Below are 23,366 nucleotides of genomic sequence, written 5' to 3'. Positions count from 1 at the left end.
CAGAAATTGAGTGACGGTTAAGGACTTGAATATACAGCCAATTGTGAAGGTACACTGCTGTACGTTTGGGAGAAAGTTCTTTGCATAAATTACTTATTCAGCTGTTAAAAAAAAAAAAAAAAAAAAGGGATGATGAGGAAACTTTCCAGTTTGTCCGTCCATCCATCCATCCATCCATCCATCCATTTTCAGAGAGGGATGTGGTAATGAGTGCAACCTACTAGTACCCAGCCTGAAAAGAGAAACCATTCATTCATTATCAATAGCTGCTTGTCTAGTGCAGAGCTGCGGTGGTTCAGTTTCTGGAGTCCATCACTAGGAGTGGGGGCCAAGTACACCCTGGTCAGGATACTAAGTCACAGGGCAGTGACACACACTTTCACTCAGTTTCACATACTAAAGACAGTTCAGAGTCATCAGTTCCTCTGAAATGCATGTCTTTGAGAAGTGGTATCGAACCAGAATGGCCAGTGGAGACATGCAAACAACACAAACTGAGCCAGACTTGAAGCTATGTTTAAACCTACAGCCCAGCTGTGAGGCCGTAGTACTACCCACTGCACCACCATGCCGTGAGTGGAACCTCTGAGTGGAAATCTTAATATTCACGCTTACACCTATGCACTCACACAGTGTGGAAGCTTAAGTGTTCTTTCTGTACAGGTTCCCAATGTAGTGAATTAAAGCACATGTTTTGAAATAATGAAAGGCAGAAAGACAAAATTAGTAAGCAGTTTAAGAAATAAATATTGGATTACGTAATATAGTATTCAGAGGGTATATTTAAATAAGAAAAACATTCATGGAACTATTCCCTTTTGTAGGAGGAGGAACAGTAATGATTTTTTTTCTCTTCTACTACAAAAAAATTCAACCCATCTGCTTTTAAAGCATAGAGTATGCTATGAAAAGGCCAGAAACCTAAAGTGAGCTGGGAAAAAGAAAACTTGGCCTGGGGAGACCAGATTTGGTCTGCCTGAATTATTCATCGTAGTTGAGTATCCATTTATTTCTTTAACCATACTTTCATCCATACGATCTATAATTTAAAGGAAAATTCAAATTTGTCAGATTAATGGAAGGATTTCTCTTGTCCTATCTGAAGTGAACACACACTCATTACAGTACCTGCTGTGAGTCAGCCACTTCAGTGTTTGAAAATTAAATTGCTTTGCCTGTGAGTCCCAACAGGCTTAAATTCACGTGGAATATTGACCAGCTGTTTGTAAAATGGCCCAGACTCTGAGGTAGTCCTCTCTTGTTCTCTGAAATTCTTCTGATTTAGCCTACCTACTGTCTTATTTCACTGATTCAGGGACATTAAGGGTTCAGTTGTTGTTCAGCTGCAGCTTGCTCAAGATTGCTCAGTCTTATTTCAGGGACCAAAGTATGTTAGCTGTCAGAAAAAAAAAAATGCTTAATTAAATATCAATTAAGTTTTTATTTTAAATTAATTAGTACATCAGGGCCACATTTTGTCAAGTGCTTGCAATGATTTTGTTGTTTGTATGTAGGACTCTTTTTGGCTTAGTGGTGGTTTTGTGAAAAATGCTTTCACTGCACTCTCCTGCTGTTTCTTACATACTGCAGTAACCAGTTTGAAATTTTAAGTGTGTTATAAAGTATCACCCCCACCTAAGGAGATGATGTGGCTCATTGGAAATGAATGCCTGAACTAGCAAGTTGTAAGCCCTCTGAGGGCTTCAGCACCAAATGCACCCACTGTTTGTTCCTCCGCTCCAGCACATCCCCAGGGAACCTGTTTCAGAGTGGGCTGCAAATAAAACCCACTAGCAGGAGTGGCTGTTTATCCAGAGTCTGCCGGAGTGCTGAGAAAAAGCTGTTTGCTAAATGGAACATCAGGCCTGGCGTGGTATGCAAGAAGATCTTTGTCGAAAGTGCACCAAAACACCAGTAAGGGGGATGGGTAACACCAACAGCGGTAAGAGTGGAGACATGACCTTAGCTAACAAAAGCCCCAAGCAGTTGTTAAGCTTGCAGTTACTGTTGCCTTATTGCATAGTGGTTTAGAAGAAACTGAGATCTTGAGTTGGTATGATAGGGATGCAGCGAATTGGTACGGGCGAAACGAGCATTTCGTTTCATAAATATTTTCCATTGCATATTACATACCATGTTTAACACTATTGATTATCCGAATCACCTTTTACTTGTTATGATTATGTCCAGAAAATGTCACAGATTGGAATATGGAACTGTTTTATTTTAATAGCTTAAAATGTCGCTACCGCTGTTTAATCTTTTCAAAGTGAAATTTAGTAGCAGTCAAAAATATTGCAGATACATTCTCACGCACCAGTATTTTAATGTGGTTAAGTAGTAGGGTTTGTGACCAAAAGGGATTCCCTGTTATCACAGTTTTTTTTTGGGACAAGGTATTTGATATTTCCATGCTAAATAATCAGGTGAATGTGTAGACAGTGGAATGCCTTTTAAGTCTCTTTGGATATGATTATGTGAGTTAAATACTGCAGCTTAAAACAGTGGGTTATTCAAAGACAAAAAAGCATACTTCAGAATTTAAGGTGCAAACCATGTTATTGACCCTGAATTGGTCTCTCCTTGTGTGTTTGTTAGAGCTCTCCTGTGAACAATGACATTGTTGATGATGTACTTCTTGTGTTGGTTCTGTTTTTGTCATTGCATGTCTATGTGTGCTTATGTAGTCAGTATCTTCCTTCAACTGATTTGTCCATATTTCCGCATTTTGAGCCCTCATGGTGTATGGATTGGATTTGGCCTTGAATGTTAGCCATGCGCACTGCAAATGCCCATCTATGCCTGCTGGCAATGGCTTACTGATTTGGTATGACCTCTTTGGCACCCCAGTGAAGTCGAAAGTAGGCCTGAAGCTTTCTCCTCATAGGGCTTTAGCACTTGTATTGTTTTATACAATGTTTTAACAACTTACAAGTGCCTCACCTAGCTTTAGACATCCTGCAGTCAGCTAATGGAGGGTTTCCCCAGTGCTTTACAACAACAAATTCATACCATGCTGGGGTTTGTCAGATGAAAATCACTAAGAAATGTGCAATCTGGTATTATATTATTAGTGGTTTTAAATGAGATGGAACCCCAACAAGTTAAAGGACTCCCAGTCCTTTTACATACTCAAACTTTTTTTTTTTTTTTTTTAACTTCCTTGGTTATCCTTATTTCACCAACATTTTGCCCAAAATGTCAGTTATATTCCATTGCTGTACCCCTTCAGGTCATGGCAAGCTAGTGTCACAGGTCACATTGCTGGGACTGCATTTAGCTCTTAGTAGGCACTACATGCAGAATTCTCAGATGGATGAGGACTAATAGATGCTTTGGTTGGCAGACTTGTACTGAGCTTTTGTTTGGCAGATTTAGGTGTCTTCAACAGAAAGAACTGAAACTTATCCACTGCCCCAGTGGTGAGTTCGGGAAGCATTAAACATACACCTTCTGTATTGACTCCTGTATTTTCTCTATTCTGCGATATAATGGCCCTTCATGACAAGAATGGCTACCTGTGATGGAAGCATTTGTGCTAGTGTCGTTGGCATAATAACAGAAATAGAGCAGAAGCTAGAGCTGAAAAAATATTTGACATATCATCCATCCATTGTCATAAACTGCTTATTCAGTACAGGGTTCCAGTGCTTTGGAGCCAAATCTGCAAAGCATACAGTGCAAGGCAGTATATACCCTGAAAAGTATGCAAGGCTGTCATAAGTGACACACAGTCGCACACCAAGGCCAATTCAAAGTCGCCAATTCAAAGTCACCAATTCACCTGAAACATATGTTGGGACTGTGGGAGAACACTGGAGCGCCAAGAGGAAACCTTGCGCCAGTAACAGAAGAGCTTTCAAACTCCACACAAACTGCAAAATATGTTTAAACACATCGAGTGCATTTTTTTTTTCCCATTACATATATGTTAAAGGCTTTCTTTTATTGCCTAAGAGTCCATGGGTGTTTGCTGATAATCCGTTTAAATAGTGTGTTCTTTCAAATTGAAATTTAAAGGAATTAATGTCCATGAAGATGAATTGCAGTAATTAAGTAAAATATGGACATCTGTGAAACGTATAAATTCCCTCGTTCCCAAATTAACTTTTATGCCCAACATCCAGCTTTCACGCGCAGTCCGATCCAGTGATGTGCAGTGGGATTGGATTGAAATTAAGGGATGTAGTAGAGTCTTATCTCCTGGGCACAGGCAGAGAGCACTGTGTGTTTATTTAGCAATGGCACGTACATCATAAATTGGGTGATTATACAGTGGTTATGGAATGTTCTAGGAGCCTGTGGCATTGTGATCAAAGGGGGACATACTTGCAAACAACGCCTCAGCGAATGTTTGTCAATAATTATGCTATAGCTACAAACAGAATCCATAACGCCATTGGGCTTTTGTATTTTTATGTTACTTAGACTTGGCATTTAGGAAGCAACTGAGTTCTATTTAAAAGTAAGAACATTATACAATAATGAAATTTCCCAGCACTATCAAAATGAGAAGTGCAGTATCTCACTGAGGGGAAAAAGGAGGTTGTGTTTTCACCTGGACATCTGACTTGGCCAGTAAATCCGCAGGACTTTTGTTGCTTACAGAAAAGGCTCTCATTCCAACCCGACTGTCCTGATCTCAAACACCTGAAATGTGATCACGGCTGGAATTGCTTTGCACTTGGTACGTGCACCTTATCGAGAATAGTCCACATCGCCGCTTGACCACATGGGCTGAATCAAGAGGAGAAAGCACCCTCTTCATATTTCAGGGAGCTTAATTGCAAGGTGCAGATTTTGGTGATGTTTGGAAAAGTTGCTTGGATGCAGCCTTAGAACCACTCATTTAAAACACCAGTTTGCCACATGGTGTCAGCCAAAGAGGCCACTCTACTCTCTGCAGTGGCTTTGTACCTTTGGAGGTTTAATCCACTAATAAAATATTGTTGGGCTAATTTTTGCCAGTTTAAGTGGAATATCTAAGTATATTTTTAAAGTAATACTCTCATCCCCCCTTATTTTGTCTCTTAATACCCATTTTTTTGCCCATATGGTCCAGGTTTATTAATACCACTTTTCATGAATTGGTCCCATTTTTTATATATCAGGCCTGTGACCTCCTGGCTTGGCCCAACACATTTGGTCAGGTGTAATAAATTGTTTCAATAAATGATTAATTTACTTAAATTAATAGATTATCAATTTAAATATGAGTCTTCATTTCCTCAGTCCAGTTGCATGCTATCACAGCAAATTTACTTTATGAAATCATTATTTTTAATGTATTTTATATATACTTAACTATGTATGCATTTTATTTATGGTTCACGTTCAGGAATAATTCGGACCGTATAACAGAGGATAAGTGCAATTGGTCATTTAGCATGATTCAAGAGCTCATATGTTTCCAGTTTTCAAGAATCATTTGTTTGTTACTGTTTGCTGTGAACCTTGAAATTACAGTATTTATCAGAAGGTGGTAAGTTTTGGAAATTTGAACATGAGGAATAATAGTGACAATGCAAAGCAGAAACAAGTCTGAATGGTAAGCTCTGATCCTGTTTGTCCTTTGCTGAGAACTCAGACATGTTTTGCAGTTTATCTACTATTTGTATCATCTCTATTTGCAGTATTTGTGTATTGTTTGGTTTTTTATTTTAGGCTCATATCACCAACACATACCCAATATTAGTAGAAAAGGTGACTGGTGATTTAAATACTATATTATTTGTGATTACTCAAATATTTAGCATTAGCTCCAGAATTTGTTTTTTTTTTTTTTTTTTTTTAAAACTTTGTTGATTTTTTCCTACCGCAAGCACATGCCCGTGTTAACCTGAAGCCAAAGTGATAGAAGTCAATTGGCTCTGGAGCTTTTTGTGCTCATTTTGTTTTTTGAATTCACAGCAAATCTGCATAGTGTACTTTGACATGAAAGCTTCACAACAGCCTGATAATGTAATGTTATATTGCCTTTTTTCCTGATATGCTTTTTCCACAGTCTTTTCAAGAACACTTAGTTGATATGTTTCATTGTTGCTGGTATAAAAATCAGTGCGTGCTGATATTTTATCAGTAGTCTGGTATATTTAACACATTCTGGCTTGAACAATAACAAAGCACACAAATGAGTTATGGAGAGGAGCATTAGCTAGAGAAGCTGGTGTGATGGTTCACATGATGGAGTATGATGGTTCAGGCCATTTTCCCCCTTCCAGCATTTTGGACTTTGCAGTCACAACACACATTGTATTTGACACACTACTTCTTTGCACCAAAGCAATTGTAAAGAATAATGGAATGACAAAATCAGACAGACTTTTGTCTATAACATGAGTGATGCACAAGTTTTTAGATTAAAATGTGTTTTTCAAAGTCTGGTGAAACTAAAATGTGGGTAAAATAATTGTCTTGTAAGTTTGTTACAAAGGAACATTAAATTGGCATGTGTCCATGATGAAGAACATTGAAGTTCTGTAGTCATTTGATATAGATTTGCCCAGGGAGTCTTATTGTAGCTGTTGTCACCATTGTGACAACATTGCAGCTTTCTGGTATCGCTTCAGAGATTTTCTGTAATTCCAAAATTATCCACAACTTCATACACTTTTATTCCCATCAAAAAATACAACAGATCATGGTTCGTACATCCAGATGTCCAAACATCTTGCATTACATTTGACTATACAGTATCTGGGGAGTATCTGTGCTGTGTGCTGCCAGTTGGGGGGATTACCTTTCCAGCAGCTGTGAAGGGCTTGGTAAAGACGGAGCAGGTGTGGGACAGTCAAATTAATGAAATTTTTTCTGATGACCCAATGCAAAATTACTGGCAAAGAAAAAAACATTTATATGAATGAAAGACAGCATTGTTACAGGCTTATTCTTTCTTTAGTAATAACATATTGTTGGTAACCATCAGCCCCAGTGGAACTGCCATCATAGGCATTGCTTCTAGATGGGCAGAGAACTCACCTTCTGCTGCATGGCTACACAGCCGAAGCTGCTGCTCTGCTCATTTGAATTCGGAGATGAACACAGCACTGAAATCAGCTCAAAAAGCATGCGTCCACAGTTCAGACCTATCAAATACATAAATCCACATAAGCAGAATGCCACAATTTTACTCTTTGGGTGTTTTTAATGCCACGCCTCTCTATCAGTAGTGAGCTTTCACATTTAAACATCTGTCTGCGTACATATTTTCGGTGTTCTACACCAAAATGAGTTTTATTGACCAAACCTGTCTGTGTTAAGGCGGCAGTAACCATGGAAACTGACAGCTTTGGCTTAGTAAAGCCAAGTGAGAGCTGTCTGTCAATCATTAGCGCTAAACTCCTGCTATGCTGCCGTTGGCTGTGGTTGTATAATACAGTACAAGCACATGTAATTGCTTACCAAAGTGAAAACGAGGAAAGAACTTTCCTTGTTCTACAAAACTTGCACTGTTTGCTGGCGTTGGAAATTGTGGGGTTATTACTAGGACAAGCCTCTTAGAAGCTAGCTCACCAATATATTTTGTGTGTTTGTTTTAAAACGGCGAGACACAATGGATATCTGTAAAATGGTTCATTGGTGCAAAGAATGTGTGTGTGTGTGTATGTGTATGAGTAATGTCTACACACATATGTTTAGCCTTTCTCTCATTTTCAACCTCACAAATATTGTCATAAAATGGGAATTTGAGCTTAACTGTAGAATGAAACCGTATTTCTATTGAGTAAATTCAGAGGGTATACGTTTACTCTTTAAAACACGAGATTTAAAAAAAAAAAAAAAAAAATTTCTTAAGGTTCTGGACTTAACGGCATCCTGGTGCTTATAGAGAAACAAATCTCCATATGTCAGTCCCCCCCCCTCACAAAACAAAACCTCCTTGTTTTGAATAATGAGGCATGTCTTCAGCATGTTTGTCTTCTTTAGAAACTGTTCTGAGCTCTGCTTAGGGAACATGTATATATATATCCATCTCTTATTTTTTTAATGGCACTACAGCGGCAGGGGCTAGATTGTATCATATGAATTATCTGCTCATAAAAGGCATTTGAATAAAGGCCCCATCAATTCAGCCCGATTGCATAATGGTTTGGAAACTCACCAGTTGTAATTCAGTACTTTGTGAATGCCAGAAGAGAATAGTGTGACCGGCTGGTATCGAACGCTCAATTAGTATTGAGTGGCCGTCTGAAAAAGGTAATTGCCACATCCTCTACCCTTGGAGCCGCAGCCAGGTACTTTCTTCCACAGTTTGTTGTCTGGAATAAAAGCACATCTTTAGCATTAAAGATGAAATATGACAATTTATCCTGCGAGTTCTGCCCTGGCCTCCCTGGACTTGTTGATGGGCATTGTTGGGAGGTCTGCAGAATCCACGTTTAGGGTGACTGTGAGGGAGCAGGGTCACAGAGAATGAAGACTTAGCCATCTCCTGTAGTATTTAGCTCCAGGTGGCATGCTGTAGAAGCCATCAGTGTGACCGAGTGCAAGTGTCCTTGTGAAGGAAATGCAAGCGTGTGGCACTTGACGTACCGGAAGAGGCATACTCACAAAGGATAGTTGGCTAAGTTCAGCTACCTGAGGTATGTTTAAGCCAGCTTCTCCATAGTTCTCACCTGACCATGATGTGGCTCCCACTTTCAGTTCAGTATAAACTGAGTATATGCCAACTTACCAGGGTTTTTGATGGAAAGGCACATGAATATTGTAGTCATTTCGAAGTATTACATAGCATTGTGTCACAAGGGATAATTATGAAAGGTGAAGACGGGGGCAACAAGGCACAATGTTTTCTCTCTGCTGAGAACAGAGTAAGATGTAATTAAATTCTGAATCTCTCCCTCCTGCACCTTTACCCCACCCTGGCCTCCCCCTGTCCCTAGCAGTGCATGAATTGCAAATGACCTGTCACAAGGTGAAGAAATGTTCTTTGACGCACAGCGGTGGTGTGCCCCAGTGGCAGTGGAGCAGTGAATGAAATGGCATGCTGTAAGACCCCTGATTGGTATTCCGCCAGACCAGACCCTTCCGCATGATCACCCTAATGAAAGTGGAATCTTAAGGACACCGATCCATATCCATCTGACATTTCAGATTACAGGACATCCGACCGGCAACTGATGAACCACAAAGAGGTGTGCGAGATGGAGAAAGATGTTTTACAGTAGTTTGTTTGTATAGCAACTTACTGAAAGTCAGAAAGCATCTCACTGTATTTGAATAGAACTTTATTTGACGCTGCTGTATTTCCATTTATTCATTTAGCTGACGCTGTTCTCCAAAGCAATTTACAATGTTGAGGTTACAGTTATTAAAGCTTACAATTATTTACCCATTTATACAGCTGGGTAATTTTTATTGGAGCACTTTAGGGTAAGTACCTTGCTCGGGGGTGCGGTGGCGCGGTGGGTTTGTCCGGGTCCTGTTCTTCGGTGGGCCTGGGGTTCGAGTCCCGCTTGGGATGCCTTGCGACGGACTCGCGTCCCGTCCTGGGTGTGTCCCCTCCCCCTCCGGCCTTACGCCCTGTGTGCCAGGTTAGGCTCCAGTTCCCCGTGCCCCATATGGGGCGAGCGGTTCGGACGGACCTTGCTCAAGGGTACTATATCCGGAGGTGGGGTCGAACCTGTGACCTTCAGATCCAGAGGCAGTAGCTCTTACTACTCCATTACCAGCCCCCCCTCCCCCCCGTGTTATACTGGGGTACTTTGTGTCAAATTTCATATTTACACAGTAGTCCAAATGAAACCCATGCTCAGTGCAAAATGGCATAAGGAATGAGAAACTGTGGCTTTCAGTTTTGAAGTTCTTACTTCTCACCGGATTTGAATATTTCTCTAGAAACTCAAAATTTTTTGTTTATGTATGAAGTGGCAGGTTTTACAAAAAAATATGTTGGTCTCTTTCTAATCATTTCTATGAAAATAGGTTATGTGTCTTGACAGAGGCCATTGATGTGGTTTTCTCATGTTATTTTTGTTTTGGTTTTGTAGAAAAGATCTGTCAGCTTTTTGACAGGTACACTGTGGCCCTGAGATCCTTCTGACAGCCATGACACATTAAACATGAGAACATAAGAGGTGTTGCAGACGGCTGCTTTGGCCTGTCTTGCTTATTTGAGTATTTAACAACTACAGCAGACAAGGAAGCAGTCGGTTGGTTACCCGTCCTTGGGTTCTGCTTCACTTTCCCCTGCTTGCAAGATGTCCCACAGAAAGAGAGACGACGACAGAGGTGCAGGCCTGGGTTCAAGCTAGGAGACTGGCACACTTGGGCACAGGTTAAAGTGCTGCGGTTCTTTCTCTTGACCAAGTGGTTCTCTGTTTCGCTGTGTGCTGTTACTGAAACCCATGAGAGTGTTAGGTTTTAGCTTCCTCCAGGTTTTCTTAAACAGGGGAGCAGGTGTTCTTCTTACAGTTGTATTAATACATTCAATTATTATTTACTCGTTTGATGCAGAAATGTCCAAATATAAGTTGAAAAATTGACCATTGTGTTCAACTGTTAGTGCAGCTCTGCAGTAGTTTTGTTTGAGCTGTTGAACTGATTGCTAAGCAGTTTTATATACATTTGCATTTATTTAGCTTTTCTCTAAAGTGATGTAGAGGTGAGTAAACAAAAATGCATTTCACTAATAGACGGATGCCGAAGCAGATATGTGATTCTCTAAGTACATTGTTAGTCTATGCTAATACGACCACATTTGCTAGCTAGCATTAAACAAGTAGCTACATATAGAAAAGAAAGGGGTATGTTTGTTTGTTTCTTTTTTAAAGTTTATGACAGGTAATTAACTGAAAGTTCATGAAGCTGAAAATCAGGAGAGAAATGGCTAATAGTGGAACAGACCCTTCTGCAAAGTTGCGAGGGTTTCAGCATTTCTGAGGGACAGAGGGAGCTCATTCCACCAAACTGAAGCCGGACCTGAGACCTTTTGGCTTTTGATTTTAGACTACTTGTGCAGGGGACCACCAAGCAGCCAGTGGTGGTGGGGCATAGTGGTCTGGTTGAGGCATAATGAGTGATCAAGTCATAATCACTTTGCATTGTTTGATGGTATTGTAGGCCATGACCAGGATCTTGAACTTAATATGGGCAGCTACAGGCACCCAATGGAAAGAGATGAGGAGGAGGAATACATGGGATATACTTATATGGGATACGTACAGTGTAATGGCATGGCGTGGCTTGTCAGGAAGCGGAAAATGGAAAGGGTTCCAGTTTTGTCAAAGAACTTTTGAAAGCTGCCAACTTGGTGATTTTAAGGAAAGTGTTGAATATCCCTGTGCACAACCAAAAAATTCAAGGTTAAACAAATTGTATTTTTCCCTCCCTTCACTTCCAAAATAAATGGTTCCCTTCTAGAAGAGTTTGTCAGGGAGTGTTAGAAATGGACTTATGAAGTGTCACCATGTGATTTATGGACCCCCTCAATCGGCATGCAGAGGGGTGCCATGGTGCAGACAATGACACCGGACCCACGTACTCAGAAGTCCACACAGAGAATGCCTTTTTCCTTGAAAACTTGTAGAGGGCATTTAAAACTGCTCCACATTTTTTAAAAATATAAATTAAATTAATCATATAAATTAAAATAATTAATATAATTATCACTGTATGTTTTCCTATAGAACGACTTTGTAGTGAGACAAAGTTTCGGGTCTGGGGTTTGAGCCCTGCTTGGGGTGCCTTGCGATGAGCTGGCATCCCATTCAGGGTGTGTCCCCTCCCCCTCCGGCCTTGGACCCTGTGTTGCCAGGTAGGCTCTGGCTCACCACGACCTCACTGGGGATAAGCAGTTGTTGACGTGGGTTGGTTGGTTGGTTGGTTTCTCAGTGTTTATAAACTCCACGCGACATTGTTTGCTTCATGCAGTTATGGAAAAGAATGATACTGCCCTGAGGCTACAGTGGATTGTTACAGCCTCTGTCACAATTTATACAGGCAGTTACATTTTACTCTCCATTACAATTAGGAACTGTTTAACTGTTCATTCAGAACTCCTGTGCCTTGCCAGTGTTCAGTGGTAAAGGCTTTTTTCAAAGTGCAATGAAACGGTTGCCCTGTAACGGTTTGGAATGATGCACTAATTTGTATAACTTCGTTGCTTCAAAATTCGCAGTATTTCTTGCTGTTCCTGCATGGCCAATACAGAGCAGAAAAGCTCAACTCTGGAGGCGATCAGTACTGCCAGATTATTATTTACTTATTTTCACAACATATTAGTTGTGTAAATGTTTCATACAGTCAAAGATGCCTCCTTCATCTTGCTGTGTAATTTACAAGGTAAAAGGTGTGAAGATATGACCCTACCTTTTTTACCTTGATGTGTTTTGCTTTTGGTTCATTTTTGGTTAGTTTCACATCACTGTCTGACAGATCATAATAAGACCGATTTCATGGTTCTCTCTTCATAATCTGGGAAATGGTAAGAATTTAGTAACATGGCAGTGTAAGGTTTTTTTTTTTTTTTTTTTTTTTTTCCAGCATTTTTATTTATTCATTTATTTTATATTCACCTAAGACTGATCACAATTGCCTTGCCTTTCCTTTCTACTATTGTAAAGTAGCATTTGTGTGTTGTCAATCATATGAAAGTTACCGGTAAAGCAAAGGGATCATTATTATTGTTGTTTAGGGCTGAACCCAAGCAGCTGGTGTCAATCTGGACTGTTTCTGGTCTCTGAATTGGGTCCAGTGAACGCTGATTGATTGCCCTCTCAGGGGAGCGTCAAGGCTGCAGTCGACAGATCGTTTTACTGCGAGGCCCCTTATTCACCGTGTCTGTCTGAGCAGTTTTACGAGGTGCCCAGGGTCACACAGCATGCTCCTAATCTGACCAAACGGATTGTGACCAATCTTTGCCGTTGAGAATCTTTCAGGCTTTGCCACTCCTCGAAGATGAAATATGCTTCCATTGGTTAAATCTAGCAAAGGTTATGGGTATTCTGTCACAGCTGGGCTGTTCTGTACTGCATGATTGAAGGTTTGCTCGGTTTCACCCCTCCCCATCTTTTGTGTGGATCATGTCGGTTGGAAAAACATAAGGTTTATACTCTGGTTCTTTCTACTTAGTGTGAGGGCCCTGCATTTTGGGTCCTACTGCTTTAACTAAAGTCTAAGCAAGCCGTGGCAAGTTCTGCATTGTTTGAATGTTGAGTCGTCGAAATGATGGCATCTGCCTCCATTGCTCTTTTAATCCATCATTTTTCTCTTTTTGAGGATTAATTTATTGTGAATTTGCTGGTGCATTTTTTTTCTGTTTTGAACATCAAATTCATAATTACGTTTCTTTACATATATTTCTAAGTTATCTATTTCATAGATACTTAACCACCTTAAAAGTCAAGCCTTTTAACCCTATTTTCAAGAGTTGTTCTTTGCAGTAGTGTTCTCTGCTACCCTGTATGTTAATTTTCTTTGTATAACAAGTGTCTTCTGATGGAGTTGCCTTGGCTTCAAGGTTTCAAAACTTGAACACTGCCAAAAACTGCCTTTCTGTCTGTTTACTATATTATTAAATGTCCTTTCTGTGCACAGTGATCTGAGATTCTGACTTGTTCAGCTGTAATCGGAAATGGCCATTTCAGTTCTTTAACGCTCCTCTGAAAAGACCATTCCAGCATCTTGAAGGACGGGTTTTTTTTTTTTTTTTTTTTTTTTTTTTTTTTTTTTTTTTTAAAAAGTCAAATAGTTTTTTTTTTTTTTTTTTTTATCAAGTTTTAATATTCACTCATCTGAAATTTTTCTGCTCTCTTAAAAGTGCTATTTTGACTCTCATGCATCCAAGCTAAGTTTTGTACTGGATGATTTTGCTTAAATTGTCCTCAGTGTCATTCTACCCCTTGCTCAACAGATTCACTTGTCCTCTGTGGTTGAACAACGCCTTCCTGCCCTGTTCTCTCCCAGCACAAATATCATGAATAAATCATTATAGTCAGGCACTTTCACCGTTTCAGAGAAACCTTCAGCAGTTGTGCCCATTTCTCACAAACTCTGTGCTGACAGTGACACAACCAGTAATTACAGTCCAATCTCCTGCCCTTGTTTTGAGCCAGATTTCAAAACCTCCCAGCACCTCCCAAATGTTCACCCATATGGCTTCAATTGAGCTATTTACGCCATTCCAACCTGGCTTTTGTGCCAAGCCTGGCATGGAAACTGCGCTGGTTAAAATTCACATTGACCTCTTTGTCTTTGGCTCCTGTGTACATTTGACGCCCCCATCCTGCTGGACTTACTGCGAACTGTCAACTGTTCGTGATAATATTCATAATGAAATTTTTTGTGGCTCTGGAATGATGGGCTGGAGTTTCTCAAACAGCTTTGCCTTTATTTACGTCATATCCCACCTTAATCTTCCTACACAGGGTGTCAGGGTTCTCCAAAGACTGCTTTCTAGTATCTCATTTAGATTCTTCATGGTATTTTATTCCCTAAAGGGTCTTGGTGTCTGTCCTTAACCATTGTACCCACGACCTCACTTTCACTAGCAGAGCCTACACTTTAACTGGCGATGCTGACAGCTCATAGATATATGTGCATGAACACCGCATCCGCTCCCAACCTTGCCTTCTCCATCTAGAACGCTTGCCCTTCAGACATCAGTGGGTAAGGACTTGGATTTTTAAACCAAAGTTATGACTGCAGCCTCTAAATGTGTGGTGACTAAAACTGTCAGAGCCTCTTAAGTGGATCAACTGGGTGTCATCTTTGATCCTACACTCACGATTTGATGCCCATGCCCTATGCAATATTAAAATATTGTATCTCCATCTGCAGTTTCCATTGCATAACTTTGCACCTCACAAGCAAAGAGAATACTGTTCAGCATTGCACCTGAAGCATGTCAGATATGCAGGGCTGTAGAGTGCGGTAACTCTAAAGCTGCAGTTTAAAGCATTGTGTTCGATGGGGTAAGCAGCCTTCAGAAGAAGAGTAGAGCTCAGTAAACAACCGTCTATAATAGAAGAACCTGAGAACGATCCCTCACTTTATGTGGGCACTTTTATGACTCCCCCCCCTTTTTGTCTCTCTAAGATGAACGCTCACAAATGCACGTTATGATAATCTTGTCATCTCGCTGGTCATTCACCAGAGCTAACTTTGACTGCTGCATCAGCTCTCGCCCAGGGTGTTTTATTCATGGTTTTGACAAATGTTGAAAACAGGAAGATAAAATAAAATTTGGCCTCCCTTTGTTCTTATTGCTTCACTTGGACATAAACTTTTGTTGTTTACAGCATCTGCCCAAGTTCCCGCTACAGAAAGAAAGTATTGTTCAATTCACAGTTCCTTTTTGCCCAAACCAGGAGAAATAATGTTGTCCCTTCTTCATCTGCAGCCGCTTTGATCGCCTTGCCTTCCACATATTCCACCCTTGCCCACTTTAATCACCTGTGACCCAGGTCGCAGTGACGTAATGCCAGGTGTGTTTTTGGAGAGCTGCATCTCCCCATGCCTGTCTACTTCTGTTTAAACACACTTATGGTTTAAAAATAAGTTTGCGAAATAAAAATAAAAAAGAGCTATCGTGGTCGACTCCAAGCTATACTGTCAATGAAACTGAAAGTGTACTTTATCTTTATTTGTTTGCATAACATGGGCTTTTATCCAGTAGAACTTATACGGCTAAGAAATGAACACTTCCTGTCATTAGCGCTACAGTGCTGCACGATAGCGGGTGGTGTAATGGTTAAGGACAATGACTCGTAACCTGAATTTGCTGGTTCAAGATCCACTGCTGAGGTTCCCCACTGTGAGGTACTTACCCATATCTCCTCCAGAAAAAGTATCCAGCTGTTCAAATGGGGAAAAATTGTTGTTCACTTTGGTTAAAAGCATCAGCAAAGCATTGAAACAATTACCTAGATGAACATTTTAATGTGTGATGTTTTCAGTGAAATTTCGATGTGGACAACCTGTGTCATCATTTGAAAGGGTGTTGGGAAGTTACCTCGATGCATTCCAGAGGTCTGCTGGACAGGAACTCCACTAGCCCACTCAACACAGTAGTGGAGGCGCTTACTGCATCGCTGCCGAGACTCTCCCTCCTTGAATGCTAATCAGGGAATTACAATTTGTTTGGCTTCATTTACTAAGGAAATTATCACAATTAAGGCGTAATCCTCTCACTGCAACGAAGATCATGAACTTGTTCGATTTATTATGTTAAGCTGTTGACTTTCACCCTTCCTCTTCCCCTTCCTCTCACTTTTTCAAGATTTATCATTTGCCTCCTATTCTGCCATGTTTATCATTTGCAGAAGGCACTGCATGTCACTGCCCTGGTTGTCTCTCTCCCTCATCTCTCCTCCTCTTTCTTCTCTGGACCTCTGTGGCTCCCAAATTCAGAACCCAGGACAGTGCTGGTAGAGCTGTCACTAGGCACAGAGAACAGGTTTCTGGACCCTCCCATCACAGACACACACCCTTTTCGCACCATGGGCCAGGTTTAGTCACTCCATTGATGTCTGACCTGAGACGCAAATATGTAGGATTAGTACTTGCTCCTTTGTCGTAACTTTCGGCATCTGTGTTTCTGTGTGTGACGGTGTGAATAATGAACAAGGAAATGAGAAAGTAGAAATGATGAAATTGAGGTAAGCGTTCCTTGCGATGAGCCAGAAGAGAGCTGGGTTGTTGAAAAATTAGTACGGACATACGTGTGTGTTCTCAGTCTATTCTGCTTGGCGTCTGCGGCGCCTCCCTGGGTTCAGCCTGATGTGTTAATCAAGAGCAGCTCATCACTCTGGCAAGTACATGTGCAAAAAAAGTCAGTTCACATGACTGCTGACCACTGCCTCTCTATTACAGACCGCATATCGCTGTACTGACCACTGCTTCATGCGGCTTACCACTGCCTCTGTTTTACAGACCGCTGTCTTGTATCGCTGTACTGACCACTGCTTCATACTATTGACCACTGCTTCACAGAAAAAATGAATTTGCCTCAGTATGTGACTGTAAATCTTTTTTTTCTTTGTTACTCTGTGGTCATGAGGTTCTTTCATAGTCCTTTTTGAGATGTGGATGCACAAATAGTTTCTTTACATGCAAAGTTACGTTCCTCTATTAGTATGCAGCACTAGAAACTGGTTCTGACAATAGATTTCTTGTAAACAGCTGGTTGTTTGTAGTTTCCTTTTTATTTCATAATTACATTGAGGAACCCGCTATAGACGTTGCTCGAACACTTGCACTTATATACATTAAGCTATTCCAGCCACGAACAAAATACAGCAGTTGATATTAGCTTCTCAAGCTCATTAATTCCTTCCAAATTAAACAAAAAAATTGGTACTATAAATTTTAATTAACTGATTAGTTTCATGTTATTGCCCACGCATATATGATTAGTCTCAGAAGAGCTCATGAGGTGGAACTTAATCATTCAGATACCTTAAATGCAGATGTTTGCAGTAACCTTGTCTTTTAAAATAGAATTTTGATTTGGTGGTAGTGTCCGCAGCCATCGTTATCACTGTGGAAACCATGCTATAAAACCAGGTTGTTGCATAGAACACATTTTCCATGTTAAATAACATACAATTATGGATGTTTGCCTATGAAAGCTGTCGGTTTTTGTAAATTCTGAGTTGCACGTCAGTTTGGAGAAGATGTCTGCCAAAGACTTAAATATAATGAAAACTTTCTTTTATGAAAACCTAGAAATCAATGTGTGCATATGTGTTTCTGAGATTTAAGAAAAATCTGCTTATCTCACTCTTTCTGCTGTTTCTGCCATGCACCTCTTGGCTTCATATCTGTAGACAATAGTTTTGTGTCTCAGACTGATGGTGTCCCACCAGGTCTCCGTGTGAGCTGAAGATCCAGCGAGGCTTCTGTGGTGTAAACACCTCTGTATTGCATAATGTTCTCCGGCACAGTCTGCTGTCGGCGCACGATAAGCGGCGTGCTCCAGGAGGGCAACTGTGGACGTCTGGTCAGAGGCCAGTCCTTCTGTTGCACTCCTACGTTCACTGTGACGTTTGTGGCCCCCCATCAATCTCTAGCCTTTTTTTTGTGGTTTTATTCTCCCTCCCTCAATCAGTGTGGCAGACATCCAATTGCTCCTCTCCCATGTTTCTGTCCATATCGTAGTCCTGTCGAGCCGGATGTGTCCACGCTGCTTCACATGCCGATCCGGTAACACGTGGGACAAGGATTACTGGGAGTTTTAATCCTTACTAACAGGATTACTGTGATAGGGGCTGACTGTTGCAGCACTGCATAGCCAGAGATGTCAAAGGTGAGAGGCAGCCCAGTGTGCTGGTGGGAGGGGGTCCCCAGCCCTCTGTGCCCTGTATGCGCCTTTCTCACTGAACTTAGTTTGTGTTTCCCAGTGTTATGGAATAAAGCACCGCCCAGACAATGGCTTGACAGTACATATGTCTGCGCTCTGTACAGCATTAACCTTGTAAAGTGCTGGTATTAATCTCTTACATTTACATTCATTCATTTAGCTGATGCTTTTCAAAGCAATTTATAGTATTAAACTAATTAATGTTATTTATCCATTTATATAACTGGGTCATTTTTACAGGATCCATTCAGGGTACGTACCTTGCCGAAGTGTATTGCAGCAGGAGGTGGGATTCCAACTTCCAGCCTCCAAGTTCTGAGGTTGACCTCTAGCACAACATGCAAACTTTGATTAGTTACCCCACTCTTTTAGAATAGATTTCTCATCAGAAAATTCCCTAAAATGAAGTACAGGAACTTTGAATTCTTACTTAATCCATTTTTCTGAATTCCTACTGTGCTGTGTACAGTAGCGTAGGTTGCTTGTTAGTACCGTGACATTTACTGGTTTCCCAGTTATACCAGTGATTTCACCGCATGACATGCTGGACAGCTCATGGAGAGCGCAGCATTCTTCAAAGACCTGCTGCACCTTCTCGTACCCTGGAATTGTGTAATCAATAATGCAAGACTCGGTAGCAGCTCCTGCCATCAGTTTCGTTTGTCCTAGTTCTTCCTGTAAGGGCCTGGAAGCTGACGTTCAACTGTCTCTCAGACATGGCTCAGGGTTCTGGTTCTAAGGGATGCACTGAACAGTTTTGCTGAAACTAATAATTACCTGTTACGGTTGTACTTTGACACAGCTGTTGCGTAGCTTGCAGCCAGAGATGGTTAAGTGAAGGAGTGTTTTTGAGTTGTGTAGCTCAGCAGTACCTTGAGAACACACTAGAAGGTGCAGTCTTTTGATTCTCCTGTGCTTGCAACTGTCTGCCAGGGAAGTGTAGTCAGGGCAAGTTGCAGGCTTTTACTGCATGGACCTCAGCTGGCATTGTCCCATCATAATTGCTGTAACAAGCTTAACAGCCCACCCTATTCCCCACAACCACATCATAATTTAGCTATTTATGATTTAAAAAAAAAAGCTTCTTCGGTTAATTTCATTTTAATATGCACGCAAATTATCCGTAAGCAATGGATTCCCTCCCAAAGACTGGCCTGTGTCTCTCGCTTCTCTCACAGATGAACAAGGAAATGTGATTCAGTCCTAAGTAAGACGGGATTAAGGGTCTCCGTCTACCTGTCAGGCACAGCATTTGGACTGCCACATAAGTTGTAGTGTGACCTCTGTGCCTCAGACAGCCCAGGCCGCTGGCTGTCAGCTGTAATGTACAGCGTGATCAACAGCAGTTCATTGTACAGTATTTGGGGGCTGAGGTAATGATCAGCCCACTAATTAGGGATTCTCAGTTGAATTGCTCTGTCAAAGCCAGCACTGAATTTATTTTTTTAATTGCCGGAGATGCCTTGTGTGATAATAGGCCTGAGAATAATGAAAAATGTTCAGATGGTGTGGAGAGAGACATGGATAAAGATGAAGCTTTGATTAAAAACATGATCAGGATGACTGTACTGTAGAGAGTGATGGAATGGTAACTTCTCAGTTAATCAGTGCTCTCTTTAGCCTGGTCGAGTACATGTACTTATTGCCATAAAAGTCAAACTGCTAATTCCAGCTATACCACTGAAACAAACATTTTTGGCAGAGCTAACATATGACCATAACACACACATGCCATTTATTTAGGTCTGTATTTATTTTTTTTTTATTGTTTTATTTTAAAAATCAGAGTCCGTTTTTCAAGTCGGCTGTGATTTCCCCTCATGCACCAGTGCAGTTGCACTGCTACTTTGAAAGTTGGCCTTTCATTTTTGTTTGCTAATCCACAATAAGGGTTATATTACCGGTGATGTGTTTTCAGTGAAATTTTCTTCTGTTCAATTGAACATCGATAGCAAACTGCTGAATTTGTGTACGTGATTAAGACAACCAAGCGTTACTGTATATTTGTATGAAAATAATGTTGAATCATGTATAGATACTAAAGGCATGCTGCTGGCACGTACATTAAACATTTGATGTGATACCCACCCCCTTGGTTGATGCATTTTTTTAATTGTTACACATGAATCACCTGTCAATCACTGACACTTTCTCTGCTCTTTAAAATAAAACAAAATAGGTAATGTTCACTGGGACCACAATTTAAAAGGTCTTTTCAAATTCGTCTTCCCGGTAGTCACAGTAGTGACTGTGTCATTGGGGAAGTTGATTAGAGCATCTGCCCTGCAGATGGGCTTTTGTGTGTGTGTGTGTGTGTGTGTGTGTGTGTCTCTCTCCTGACACCACACAAACATTTACATAGTGAGCTGGGACACCACTTATCTGTTATGAACCTGTCGGACTTGTGATGGCAGTAGGAAGGTCCTGTGCTGTCATAACCATCCAGACTGGGCTTCTCCTCATTCGGTCCTCACTGCTTATATGTCCCTTTTCTCCTTTCAGCTGGCCCTGGAGGACCCGGTCCACAGTGTGTCCCTGCAGCGCTACGTGTACGAGAAGCTGAAGGCCCAGCAGCTGCTGATGGGAGACCAAGGCTTCCAGGCACTCATGGAGACCGTGGACACGGAGATCGTCCGACAGCTTCAAGAGTTCCTCCAGGGACTCTGAGTGGAGGAGGCCAGGCGCTGAAGGGATGGATACACACAGGAGCCCCGCGGAACCTCCAACCCACCTGCTGCCAGCACCACCACCAACTCTGTCTAGTGTTGTATGGACAGATCCTTACCAGAGCTTCCATTTTAGCTATTCTTATTGCTGCTTTGTTTTACTATCCTGGGGAGGACTGAGCTTTTAGGAAGAAGACGGAAATGGGGTAGGAAGGGAGGGAGCTTCACTGGGCGACATCATACAGGTTACCTGCTACCTCCAAAAGCAGCATCTTTGGACTTTTTGTATCAAGAAAGTAGTGTGGTGGTGATTGGGATTCATACACAGAAGGACCTGAGCAGTGTTTACAGATTTATTCTTAACATAAAATCAGAAATATAATTTTGTATGTATGTAAAATATGGAGTGTATTCTGCATGATGGGTTTTTTTTTTTTTTTTTTCTTCCTTTTAATTTTGCTTAACAGGAGGTCAAGTATGACACAACTACTGAAATGACTGGGCGCGTTTGTAATTCTCTGCCTCACCTTATGGTTCAATCACTCACACTTACACTTTTATGAAGATGTGCTTTGTATGTATGCTTAGGTTAGGATTGCAACACTTTTACTAAGGAACAGCTGCTGTTTGCTCATGTACCGGTCTCACCAGGTGCTTAAGAGCTCTATGGAAACCAAAAATGTGATTAAGTGCATGGTTTTCTGCATCGGAACCACGTAAGGGTGGACAGACTTCCTACAAGTACTGAAGGTTGTTTTTTTTTTTCTTTCCCCTTTTCCTTTTTCACGCAGAACTTTAGGATTCGTTAAAGCTGGTTAGCTCTGTTTGTCATGAGAGAAACAGTATGGCAGCGTGGGAGAGATTTTGTACAGAACACTTGCATACACTAGCTGGATAGTCACTGTGATTGAATACAGTAGCATATGAAAATGACGGCCTTACACAATCAGCCTTACTTTAACCTTGAATCTTTACCCTGGAGTTTTTCCTTTAATACTTTTTCTTAGTGGTTTTTTGTTTTGGATAAAGATTAGCCTGTTTTCGGACTGACGTCATATTGTTAACGGAGCATTGATATTTTTAATACAGTAGCACTATATCCTTTTTTGCCATTTAGTTTAAAATGAGGTCCTTGTGCATTTTCAGTGAATCAATGCCAATAAAGTCAAGTACATGGTTCAACAGGTAAATGTACTTTGCAATTTCTCATCACTAAAAACAGTTTTGGATGGTGTGTGGACAGATGAGGGGGGTCCTTAAACAGTTGGACATAATTGTGACCTTCATTGTGGTAAAGCTACTACTAAGCAGTTTGTTTAACATTATTCACAGACTTTACATAATAATGAAGTGCTAAACTTTTATTGCTGAGGTGAAGTGTAAAATTGGACCTCATCCTTTCTTATACTTCTGCCATAATCTTCAGCTTTCTTCCCAAGAAAGTGTAAAGGGTGGTACAGTGTAACCGCAGTGCTTGATTTCAGAAAAGAAGCTGTATGTATACACACTCATTCACATACACAACTGATGGTACTGCAAATAAAATTTTAGGAGCACTGCAATTTTACTGTTTGTCTCCAAATAAAGTGGCTTCTCTTGTGACTGGTGTAGAGCTGTGGAAGTTAATTTCTAGATCTCCTTGTGACTGCCTGGAAAAACTGTTAAAATACAGAATATGCCCTCTTTTAGAATGCAGGTCCTTGATTGTCCCTTGGAAATTGTAAATGCTGGTCAAATTCGGTGCCACACGAAGTTCTTTAGCCCTCTGCCGAAATTGTTAACCTCTTAAGTATAATGTATTGACATATCTTAAGTTGAACGACGTTGCCTTCAGAGATTGTTTACTGGTCTATGGTAGCGCAAACTCATATTGATGAAACTGGCAATGAGTTGAGAGTAAAGACCTCATCTTGTTAACCACCAAGACTCAGACTCCTCTCCTCTCACCCTACCTGCCGTTGAGATGCTCTAATTAGAACAGAATCCAGATGAGGCTCCTAATCAACTATAAATCTAGTTACACATCAAGCTTTAACTCCCCATCACATGGCTGGTATTGGAAGATTTGTGGTTTTTTTTTTTTTTTTGTCGTCCCTCCTGTACCCTACCGACCACTGATAACATACTAATTATTGTTGCTATTAATACTTTGCTTATCTGTTGTACCCATTTGTGCAGAAGTGCTTCTGGTTAAGTACTCGATGGGACTGTACCAGTGCACCGTATGCCCCCTTTCTATTATGTCTACATTTTAAAGGATTTATGTTACTGTTTCCAGTGTACAATTGCACTGTTCTGGTTATGCTGAGTATTCCTGCCAACTTCAGACCTGCTAAGCCTTGGTTGCACTGTTGATTCATTGTTTTTATTTCAGAGCTTCCATTTTGATTTTATGCAAA

The 23,366-nt window shown here is 40.9% G+C and overlaps 1 protein-coding gene across 2 annotated transcripts in view; it reads left to right on the top strand.

Moving 5' to 3' along the window:
- Positions 1 to 22,630, top strand: part of ipo11 (importin 11) — a 130,408-nt gene extending 107,778 nt beyond the window's left edge. For both annotated transcript variants that reach the window (XM_018759315.2, XM_018759316.2), the window contains exon 30: positions 20,804 to 22,630. In XM_018759315.2, coding sequence (XP_018614831.1) covers positions 20,804 to 20,968 — 165 coding nt within the window. In that variant the 3' untranslated portion in view covers positions 20,969 to 22,630. The remainder of the gene's footprint in view (positions 1 to 20,803) is intronic.
- Positions 22,631 to 23,366: the final 736 nt, after the last annotated feature.

Source organism: Scleropages formosus, chromosome 17 (genome assembly GCF_900964775.1).
Source record: "Scleropages formosus chromosome 17, fSclFor1.1, whole genome shotgun sequence".
Classification (NCBI taxonomy): domain Eukaryota; kingdom Metazoa; phylum Chordata; class Actinopteri; order Osteoglossiformes; family Osteoglossidae; genus Scleropages; species Scleropages formosus.
The sequence above is the reverse complement of the archived record's forward strand: the minus strand, read 5'-3'. Positions and strand labels throughout refer to the sequence as shown.